General features: G+C 47.9%; 2 protein-coding genes across 3 annotated transcripts in view; one reads left to right on the forward strand and one right to left on the reverse strand.

The window, feature by feature from the left end:
• Positions 1-1,749: 1,749 nt before the first annotated feature.
• On the reverse strand, positions 1,750-9,898 carry LOC121537583 (golgin-45). 2 transcript variants are annotated; one of them, XM_041845177.2, is made up of 7 exons: positions 9,801-9,898; positions 9,130-9,248; positions 8,428-8,954; positions 6,212-6,411; positions 6,006-6,134; positions 2,217-2,466; positions 1,750-2,082 (listed from the first exon to the last, which is right to left on the reverse strand). In XM_041845177.2, exons 2-7 carry the CDS (start codon positions 9,155-9,157, stop codon positions 1,888-1,890), a joined length of 1,329 nt encoding a protein of 442 aa, XP_041701111.2. In that variant the 5' UTR covers positions 9,158-9,248; positions 9,801-9,898; the 3' UTR covers positions 1,750-1,887. The 2 variants fall into 2 exon arrangements, with proteins under 2 accessions (XP_041701111.2, XP_041701112.2); XM_041845178.2 differs by having other exon boundaries at positions 9,795-9,882.
• Positions 9,899-10,058: 160 nt separating this feature from the next.
• LOC123485428 (DNA excision repair protein ERCC-5-like) overlaps positions 10,059-10,818 on the forward strand; it is a gene marked incomplete at its 3' end in the record, with an annotated part of 19,847 nt that continues 19,087 nt past the window's right edge. Inside the window, exons 1-3 of the mRNA XM_045216330.1 lie at positions 10,059-10,156; positions 10,266-10,371; positions 10,577-10,752. Of these exons, the coding sequence (XP_045072265.1) occupies positions 10,284-10,371; positions 10,577-10,752 (264 nt within the window). The remainder of the gene's footprint in view (positions 10,157-10,265; positions 10,372-10,576; positions 10,753-10,818) is intronic.

The raw sequence follows: 10,818 nt of genomic DNA on the forward strand, positions 1-10,818 counted from the left end.
CTAGTCCCAACAGTCTTAAAATGTTTCCTTTCCTCATCTCCTTTCCTTCTGAATGACTGTTGGGACACAGCCTGACTAATCTAACCCTATCAACTTCCTCTGCACTGCTATTCATGGCATTGGGTGAACGCTCCCAAACTAGTGTCTCTCTCTCATGTCAGTTATGTCAGGTCTGGTGTAACCTCATCCCCAGGCTTGTATCTCTCTCTCTCTCTCTCGCTCTTTCTCTCTCAAAGAGTCTAATCTCAGTTATGTCCATCTCTCTCTCTCTCTCAACCACAGACAACAACTCCATCAAAAATTGTGAAAATCGGCAATCAAAATAAATGTTCTATCACAAGGGTGTCAAACTCATTCCATGTTTGGCCCAGTGTCTGCTGGTTTTTGGGGTTTTCCTTTCAATGAAGACCTGGACAACCAGGTGAGGGGAGTTCCTTATTAGTGACCTCAATCAAGTACAAAGAAGGATGGACACTCGGCCCTCCCAGGAATGACTTTGACATGTGTCATATCATATTGACCATATTCTTTTTGGGAAGCCCAATTGATTCTAAGATACGTACTTGCAGATTTTCCCAACTCACTTCCTTGTTTAAAATCACTTGTGCTGCTCGTGCTTAGAAGTCCACAATGTAGGGGGAGGTTCTAAGGGTTATTCTAGATGGTGATGGACAGAGAGATCAGCCAATTAAAACCACAATGTAGGGGGAGGTCCTAAGGGTTATTCTAGATGGTGATGGACAGAGAGATCAGCCAATTAAAACCACAATGTAGGGGGAGGTTCTAAGGGTTATTCTAGATGGTGATGGACAGAGAGATCAGCCAATTAAAACCACAATGTAGGGGGGAGGTTCTAAGGGTTATTCTAGGTGGTGATGGACAGAGAGATCAGCCAATTAAAACCACAATGTAGGGGGGAGGTCCTAAGGGTTATTCTAGATGGTGACGGACTGAGAGATCAGCCAATTAAAACCACAATGTAGGGGGAGGTCCTAAGGGTTATTCTAGGTGGTGATGGACAGAGAGATCAGCCAATTAAAACCACAATGTAGGGGGAGGTTCTAAGGGTTATTCTAGATGGTGATGGACAGAGAGATCAGCCAATTAAAACCACAATGTAGGGGGAGGTCCTAAGGGTTGTTCTAGGTGGTGATGGACAGAGAGATCAGCCAATTAAAACCACAATGTAGGGGGAGGTTCTAAGGGTTATTCTAGATGGTGATGGACAGAGAGATCAGCCAATTAAAACCACAATGTAGGGGGGAGGTTCTAAGGGTTATTCTAGATGGTGATGGACAGAGAGATCAGCCAATTAAAACCACAATGTAGGGGGGAGGTTCTAAGGGTTATTCTAGATGGTGATGGACAGAGAGATCAGCCAATTAAAACCACAATGTAGGGGGAGGTTCTAAGGGTTATTCTAGATGGTGATGGACAGAGAGATCAGCCAATTAAAACCACAATGTAGGGGGAGGTTCTAAGGGTTATTCTAGATGGTGATGGACTGAGAGATCAGCCAATTAAAACCAGCGGTGGTTTGGTCCGCTCCTGCCATACTTCCAGTCAAGTCCCGTTCTGAGGCGCTGTGAAACCAGACGGTTCCACGGAGAGAGAGAGAGAGAGAGAGAGAGAGAGACAGAGAGAGAGAGAGAGAGAGAGAGAGAGAGAGAGAGAGAGAGAGAGAGAGAGAGAGAGAGAGAGAGAGAGAGAGAGAGAGAGACAGAGAGAGAGAGAGAGAGAGAGGAGAGAGAGAGAGAGAGAGACAGAGAGAGACAGAGAGAGAGACAGAGAGAGACAGAGAGAGAGCCAACTGGTGGTAATGTGTTCCTCACAGTGGCCTGCGTTGACCTGTCCAGGTTAAAGGTCATGACCCCTGCCCTCTGACCCCTAGAGTACCAAGATTTCTCCACTGCAGCGCTCGCAGCAGTTGAAGGTGATGTTCTCGTAGCGGGTGTAGGGGTGGAAACGGCCGATGCTCTTCTTATTGGTCAGGAAGGCCGAGGGGGAGGAGTCAGAGATAGAGAGGGGGGAGGTTTCTTCCTGGTTGTCTGAACAGGAAATAGGGTCCAGGATCTTCAACACCTGAGAAGGGGGGGCCGAGGGGGAGAGAGATGGGAAGAAGGTGAGAAAGACAGAAAGGGTGAGGGGTTATTTCTGGATAGAGGCCAGTGTGTGTGTGTGTGTACGGCCCCAGAGAACCCGACTCCACTTCCTACCTTCTCAGCCATCTTCTCAGCAGGCGTGTGTGAGGTGTTCGGGAGCTCCGAGGCCTGTCTTCCCTTTCCCAGCCCGGCGCCGCTGCTGCCGCCCCCTGCAGGCCCTACCTCACCCAGCAGGTGGGAGTTGATGGCATCCGCCAGCTTGTGATTGGCTAGGGCCAGTTCTCCCGTGCTGAGGGGCTGGGCGCTGGGGTAGTAGGTCTGCTGTCGACCCCACTGGAGAGAGACCAGCAGCTGCTCCAGAGACCTGGGGACAGAGACACACTCACACGTCAGTTGTCTGCATCACCGGTAATGTATCTCAGTACCTATATGTTCCTATGTGAGTTTTACCACTAGTGTATAGTATAGAAGTGCTACTATACCTGTGGGTTAGCGTCGTGTCTGTGGTGTTTTAACTGAGCACCAGGTCATAGGTCAGTGTTGTACCTGTGGGTTAGCGTCGTGTCTGTGGTGTTTTAACTGAGCACCAGGTCATAGGTCAGTGTTGTACCTGTGGGTTAGCGTCGTGTCTGTGGTGTTTTAACTGAGCACCAGGTCATAGGTCAGTGTTGTACCTGTGGGTTAGCGTCGTGTCTGTGGTGTTTTAACTGAGCACCAGGTCATAGGTCAGTGTTGTACCTGTGGGTTAGCGTCGTGTCTGTGTGTTTTAGCTGAGCACCAGGTCATAGGTCAGTGTTGTACCTGTGGGTTAGCGTCGTGTCTGTGTGTTTTAACTGAGCACCAGGTCATAGGTCAGTGTTGTACCTGTGGGTTAGCGTCGTGTCTGTGTGTTTTAGCTGAGCACCAGGTCATAGGTCAGTGTTGTACCTGTGGGTTAGCGTCGTGTCTGTGTGTTTTAACTGAGCACCAGGTCATAGGTCAGTGTTGTACCTGTGGGTTAGCGTCGTGTCTGTGTGTTTTAACTGAGCACCAGGTCATAGGTCAGTGTTGTACCTGTGGGTTAGCGTCGTGTCTGTGTGTTTCAACTGAGCACCAGGTCATAGGTCAGTGTTGTACCTGTGGGTTAGCGTCGTGTCTGTGTGTTTTAACTGAGCACCAGGTCATAGGTCAGTGTTGTACCTGTGGGTTAGCATCATGTCTGTGTGTTTTAACTGAGCACCAGGTCATAGGTCAGTGTTGTACCTGTGGGTTAGCGTTGTGTCTGTGGTGTTTTAACTGAGCACCAGGTCATAGGTCAGTGTTGTACCTGTGGGTTAGCGTCGTGTCTGTGTGTTTTAACTGAGCACCAGGTCATAGGTTAGTGTTGTACCTGTGGGTTAGCGTCGTGTCTGTGTGTTTTAACTGAGCACCAGGTCATAGGTCAGTGTTGTACCTGTGGGTTAGCGTCATGTCTGTGTGTTTTAACTGAGCACCAGGTCATAGGTCAGTGTTGTACCTGTGGGTTAGCGTCGTGTCTGTGTGTTTTAACTGAGCACCAGGTCATAGGTCAGTGTTGTACCTGTGGGTTAGCATCATGTCTGTGTGTTTTAACTGAGCACCAGGTCATAGGTCAGTGTTGTACCTGTGGGTTAGCGTCGTGTCTGTGTGTTTTAACTGAGCACCAGGTCATAGGTCAGTGTTGTACCTGTGGGTTAGCGTCGTGTCTGTGTGTTTTAACTGAGCACCAGGTCATAGGTCAGTGTTGTACCTGTGGGTTAGCGTCGTGTCTGTGTGTTTTAACTGAGCACCAGGTCATAGGTCAGTGTTGTACCTGTGGGTTAGCGTCGTGTCTGTGTGTTTTAACTGAGCACCAGGTCATAGGTCAGTGTTGTACCTGTGGGTTAGCGTAGTGTCTGTGTGTTTTAACTGAGCACCAGGTCATAGGTCAGTGTTGTACCTGTGGGTTAGCATCATGTCTGTGTGTTTTAACTGAGCACCAGGTCATAGGTCAGTGTTGTACCTGTGGGTTAGCGTCGTGTCTGTGTGTTTTAACTGAGCACCAGGTCATAGGTCAATGTTGTACCTGTGGGTTAGCGTAGTGTCTGTGTGTTTTAACTGAGCACCAGGTCATAGGTCAGTGTTGTACCTGTGGGTTAGCATCATGTCTGTGTGTTTTAACTGAGCACCAGGACATAGGTCAGTGTTGTACCTGTGGGTTAGCGTCGTGTCTGTGTGTTTTAACTGAGCACCAGGTCATAGGTCAGTGTTGTACCTGTGGGTTAGCGTCGTGTCTGTGTGTTTTAACTGAGCACCAGGTCATAGGTCAGTGTTGTACCTGTGGGTTAGCGTCGTGTCTGTGTGTTTTAACTGAGCACCAGGTCATAGGTCAGTGTTGTACCTGTGGGTTAGCGTCGTGTCTGTGTGTTTTAACTGAGCACCAGGTCATAGGTCAGTGTTGTACCTGTGGGTTAGCGTCGTGTCTGTGTGTTTTAACTGAGCACCAGGTCATAGGTCAGTGTTGTACCTGTGGGTTAGCGTCGTGTCTGTGTGTTTTAACTGAGCACCAGGTCATAGGTCAGTGTTGTACCTGTGGGTTAGCGTCGTGTCTGTGTGTTTTAACTGAGCACCAGGTCATAGGTCAGTGTTGTACCTGTGGGTTAGCGTAGTGTCTGTGTGTTTTAACTGAGCACCAGGTCATAGGTCAGTGTTGTACCTGTGGGTTAGCATCATGTCTGTGTGTTTTAACTGAGCACCAGGTCATAGGTCAGTGTTGTACCTGTGGGTTAGCGTCGTGTCTGTGTGTTTTAACTGAGCACCAGGTCATAGGTCAGTGTTGTACCTGTGGGTTAGCGTCGTGTCTGTGTGTTTTAACTGAGCACCAGGTCATAGGTCAGTGTTGTACCTGTGGGTTAGCATCGTGTCTGTGGTGTTTTAACTGAGCACCAGGTCATAGGTCAGTGTTGTACCTGTGGGTTAGCGTCGTGTCTGTGGTGTTTTAACTGAGCACCAGGTCATAGGTCAGTGTTGTACCTGTGGGTTAGCGTCGTGTCTGTGGTGTTTTAACTGAGCACCAGGTCATAGGTCAGTGTTGTACCTGTGGGTTAGCGTCGTGTCTGTGGTGTTTTAACAGAGCACCAGGTCATAGGTCAGTGTTGTACCTGTGGGTTAGCGTCGTGTCTGTGTGTTTTAACTGAGCACCAGGTCATAGGTCAGTGTTGTACCTGTGGGTTAGCGTTGTGTCTGTGTGTTTTAACTGAGCACCAGGTCATAGGTCAGTGTTGTACCTGTGGGTTAGCGTCGTGTCTGTGGTGTTTTAACTGAGCACCAGGTCATAGGTCAGTGTTGTACCTGTGGGTTAGCGTCGTGTCTGTGGTGTTTTAACTGAGCACCAGGTCATAGGTCAGTGTTGTACCTGTGGGTTAGCGTCGTGTCTGTGGTGTTTTAACTGAGCACCAGGTCATAGGTCAGTGTTGTACCTGTGGGTTAGCGTCATGTCTGTGGTGTTTTAACTGAGCACCAGGTCATAGGTCAGTGTTGTACCTGTGGGTTAGCGTCGTGTCTGTGGTGTTTTAACTGAGCACCAGGTCATAGGTCAGTGTTGTACCTGTGGGTTAGCGTCGTGTCTGTGGTGTTTTAACTGAGCACCAGGTCATAGGTCAGTGTTGTACCTGTGGGTTAGCGTCGTGTCTGTGGTGTTTTAACTGAGCACCAGGTCATAGGTCAGTGTTGTACCTGTGGGTTAGCGTCGTGTCTGTGGTGTTTTAACTGAGCACCAGGTCATAGGTCAGTGTTGTACCTGTGGGTTAGCGTCGTGTCTGTGGTGTTTTAACTGAGCACCAGGTCATAGGTCAGTGTTGTACCTGTGGGTTAGCGTCGTGTCTGTGGTGTTTTAACTGAGCACCAGGTCATAGGTCAGTGTTGTACCTGTGGGTTAGCATCATGTCTCTGGAGAACTCTTCTCTCTCACTCAGCAGGTCTGTGATGGCACTCTGAGCCTCTCTGGTCTGATGCTGGAGAGAAACCCTGGCATTGGTCAGCTCCTCCGCCATCACTCTGGAGAGATGACAGACACAGCAGTCAGTTAATACACACCGACACGCTCCTTCTCTCTGTCACCCCTCACCCCCTACCTGGATGCCAGGAACTTGCTCCTCCAGACATCACATTGTATAGACATGCGTTCCAGCTGTTCTGCTGTGGAGGACAGGCTGCGACCCAGAGCCTCGTTCTCCAAGATCAGCTGGTTCTTCTCTCTGGCCAGACGCTCGAAGTGGTACTGGAGGTCATCTCCTACAGAGGCTACCAGCAACTTCTTCAACTCTCTGTTCACCTGAGAATAAATTACATGACAAAATGGTACTGGAGGTCATCTCCTACAGAGGCTACCAGCAGCTTCTTCAACTCTCTGTTAACCTGAGAATAAATTACATGACAAAATGGTACTGGAGGTCATCTCCCAGAGAGGCTACCAGCAGCTTCTTCAACTCTCTGTTCACCTATAGGAGAATACATCATGTTAGAGTTGGCTAAGATATGGACCAGAGTACTGTATTTCATGTGTCAACAGATTCAACCTTTATCTTTCTTAAAACAGAATTACTATCCTTATCTTATCTGGACACAGGCAGGTGCTGAAAACTCAGGATCCAGATATCCTCCTACAGTCACTGAACAGAACTCAGGACCCAGATATCCTCCTACAGTCACTGAACAGAACTAAGGATCCAGATATCCTCCTACAGTCACTGAACAGAACTCAGGACCCAGATATCCTCCTACAGTCACTGAACAAAACTCAGGATCCAGATATCCTCCTACAGTCACTGAACAGAACTCAGGACCCAGATATCCTCCTACAGTCACTGAACAGAACTCAGGACCCAGATATCCTCCTACAGTCACTGAACAGAACTCAGGACCCAGATATCCTCCTACAGTCACTGAACAAAACTCAGGACCCAGATATCCTCCTACAGTCTTATCAAATTGTTAAAAATAAACAAAAATAGCTTCTTAGCAAAGAGTAATTTCTCAAGCAAGAATTTAGTTAGGACTGAGGGGAAAACTGAAAACTAGCTGTTATTGGCAGAGAGGTTTGGAACCTCTCTTTCTTATTGGTCTATTAACTAATTTACCTCCTGGTGATGTCACCAGGCAGGTCAAAACTCCATCCCACCAAAACAGGCTGAAATTTTAGGTATTTTCAAACATCTCTTACACCTGTGGTGTTCTAGTTTGAAATACTTGCTATACTAGAAGTGAAATGGGTAGATGTATGAGGAATGTATATGGTGGGGTCAATGGAGGGGGGATAAGAGCCAGGGGTCAGTTAAGTTACTAAGGAAGGGAAAAAGACAGTCACATGGTTGGGGTCACTGATGAGGGCGGAGAGCTGTGGATTAGTGAGGGATGGGGGCCGAGGTCAGGTCGGGTCACATGAAGGGAGAAGGAACAGTTTATTACCCACATCACTTCACTTCCTGCCTAGCAACAGAGATGTAGTGTTTAGAGAAAAAGAAGGAGACTCCACCTAAAGGGGGGTAGAAAAGACTTGTGCTGGTGGAAACATGTCTCTGTCTTATGAAGCTGTGTGACCCAGTGGGTGAATAAACTTGGTTTGAGTTTTACTCTGTTTATTTACAACCTAACACACTAAAAGGCCTTATCGTCATTATCACCATTACACAGTAGTATTCCACTAAAAGGCCTTATCGTCATTATCACCATTACACAGTAGTATTCCACTAAAAGGCCTTATCGTCATTATCACCATTACACAGTAGTATTCCACTAAAAGGCCTTATCGTCATTATCACCATTACACAGTAGTATTCCACTAAAAGGCCTTATTGTCATTATCACCATTACACAGTAGTATTCCACTAAAAGGCCTTATCGTCATTATCACCATTACACAGTAGTATTCCACTAAAAGGCCTTATCTTCATTATCACCATTACACAGTAGTATTCCACTAAAAGGCCTTATTGTCATTATCACCATTACACAGTAGTATTCCACTAAAAGGCCTTATCGTCATTATCACCATTTCACAGTAGTATTCCAAACTCAGTGTGGAAATACACAATATATAATAGACAAGAATTTCACCTTTTTGATGGCACTCGGTCTTTACGTGAGCTAATTCACCCACCTCAGTGGATCTGGTTGAGTAGCCCCTAAGTATCTAACTATATCAGTAGAAGTCATTCACCCACCTCAGTGGATCTGGTTGAGGAGCCCCTAAGTATCTAACTATATCAGTAGAAGTAATTCACCCACCTCAGTGGATCTGGTTGAGGAGCCCCTAAGTATCTAACTATATCAGTAGAAGTCATTCACCCACCTCAGTCTGCACGTGGATCTGGTTGAGGAGACCCTCCTTGTCCTGCAGCAGTCGTCTCTCTGAGTTCTGCAGCTTCTCCATGGCTCCTCTCAGGTCCTCCAGAGGAGGAGAGGGAGAGCGGGCCTGCTCCTCTATCTGCTGCCCAGCCCAGGCCTCACCTTTCTCCTCAGCCGGACCCACGTGACCCCCCCTCCGGCTGATGGCAGCACGGGGAACAACGATCCTCACTGCCTCCACCACCACGCAGGCCTCCCGGGGAACCTTCCCCAGGTGGAGCACCCCGGGGGGCTGGGGGGCGGACGGGGCGTCTCTGGAACTGGCTCTGGGGCTCTGCTTGGGGGTGGAGTGGGGGCTGTGTTGGAGGCTGGCGGTGGCAGGGTGCGTCATCTTGGGGCTGTGTTTGGGACTAGCTACCTTAAGTAGTGGCACCGCGGACAGAGGCGTATCCACGGCAGCGATCTCCTTAGCGACTGGGGGCTTGTCCGTCTCCATGCCGTCGCCGGGGCCCCTGACTGGACGGACGGAACCTGGAACATGGCGGACATTCTGGAATGTTATCTCTATCACCATCTTTCTCTCTCTCTCCATGTATTGGCTGGAGGAGTTATCAGGTCTCAACATGGATTTGTGTGATTGGCTGAGAGGATGCGGGGGGGGATGTAAACAACAGTCTGTGAAATGATAGGGGTGATAGCTGCTTACCTCTGTCTGCTACTGCAGCAGTAGACATGATGGTAGAGGCAGACTTCACAACAGTCCAGTCGAATGACAGGGGGACAGGGCGGTGGATGACTTCCAGGATGGCCTGATAGATAACTCTCCTGAAGAAAGACAACAAATATTGATTATGAGTTTACCACCCTGTTAAGACATGTTAAATGAATCCAATAAGAAAGTCACGAGAGAATCTCACACAGCTAAACGGACTTTTTCTGCCTTCAAATTTTTTTTGTATAAGTTTTGAATTGGTAAAATGTGAGTCAAAACAGCTGACCGTGCCAACTATTTGTTTACTTAGCTAGTTAGCTGAGTTAGCTAGTTGACTTCAGTCTCTGGCTGAGCTCCAAGGCTATATTAACTCACTACTGATCTGTGGATAAGCTTTAACAGCACAGTTAGCACATGATCAACACCTAGCCGGTTAGATAAGGAATAGTTGACGGAGGTATAAGAGAACGGAGTTGAGCGTTTCTCAGCTAATAGTAACTGACAACAAAATCTTTCTAGCTAGACAACAAAGCAAATCGAGTAGAAACACCAAACCATGCCCTGGACATGAACTTGTAAACACTGTTAGCTAACATTAGCAGTGTAAAATGAGTGTAACGGAGAGATAAAACGATTTGTCAGAATAAACATTCACATACTGTTACCCGAATAAATATTTTTCCTCTGTTAAATCTTCGTAGCCGTCTTGTTTGTGTGTCACCGCCCGGACACTGTTGGCATGGCGGACGTGTAGCGTCTCTGAATCAGCTGACTCTGAATCAGCTTGTACGATTTCTCATCGATGGTGGTGACCACAAACAGATATCCCAGATCAGTAAACGGAAGTTGAGACTACAGCGTTACAAAATCCTCAAACCGTGGAATAATGCGGAACTATTATCCGCACTACAGTGTTCCGCCGTAGGAAAGTACATATGTTACACCTATATAAGACGACAAAAAAAAAAAAAGTACCGAAAGAAAAAATCAATTCTGGTCAAACTATTGTCCTCTTGTACAAGTGAGTTTGATTGATAGCCAAGTGTATGTATTCGAATCGAGCGTTTTTAAATAGCTACTACGATGTGGGCGATTTGCTATAGTCTTATTTTGGTCTTTATGTTGGCTAGGTTGTCACTCGGAGAGCAATGGGGGTGCACGGGCTGTGGAAGCTGCTCGAGAGCACCGGGAAGCCCATCAACCCCGAGACTCTCGAGGGCAAGATCCTGGCTGTCGGTATCCTTCCTGACACCACAAGGAGTCCCACCCCCCCGTCTCTCGCTCTCTTCCACTTTCTTTCTCTCTCCTTCTGATCTCCCACCCATACTTACTGCATATCCCAGTCATAACATGTTGTGTGTGCTTGCATGTGTCTGCATCTTACATAGAGTTGTGCCCAGTGTATTGTGCAGTAGAGATCCTTGACCGGTCCCTCTCCCAGACATCAGTATCTGGTTGAACCAGGCAGTGAAGGGGGTGAGAGACAGGGAGGGTAACAGTGTCCAGAACGCCCACCTCCTCACCCTGTTCCATCGCCTCTGTAAACTACTCTTCTTCCGCATCAGACCCGTCTTTGTGTTCGATGGAGACGCACCTCTGATCAAGAAACAGACCCTGGTGAGTGTTTTGAATGTGGTGTGTGTGTGTGTGTGTGTGTTGTGTGTGTGTGTGTGTGTGTGTGTG

The sequence above is a fragment of the Coregonus clupeaformis genome, unplaced genomic scaffold (genome assembly GCF_020615455.1).
Source record: "Coregonus clupeaformis isolate EN_2021a unplaced genomic scaffold, ASM2061545v1 scaf0686, whole genome shotgun sequence".
NCBI lineage: Eukaryota > Metazoa > Chordata > Actinopteri > Salmoniformes > Salmonidae > Coregonus > Coregonus clupeaformis.

What these genes read in the sequence shown, in the direction of transcription:
- LOC121537583 (XM_041845177.2), bottom strand. Translation starts at nt 9,157, where the DNA reads ATGTCTACTGCTGCAGTAGCAGACAGAG. An exon ending in AGATCCACGTGCAGACTGAG is followed by an intron (nt 6,412 to 8,427) that starts GTGGGTGAATGA and finishes ATTTATTCTCAG; the next exon opens with GTGAACAGAGAGTTGAAGAA. An exon ending in AGCAAGTTCCTGGCATCCAG is followed by an intron (nt 6,135 to 6,211) that starts GTAGGGGGTGAG and finishes TCATCTCTCCAG; the next exon opens with AGTGATGGCGGAGGAGCTGA.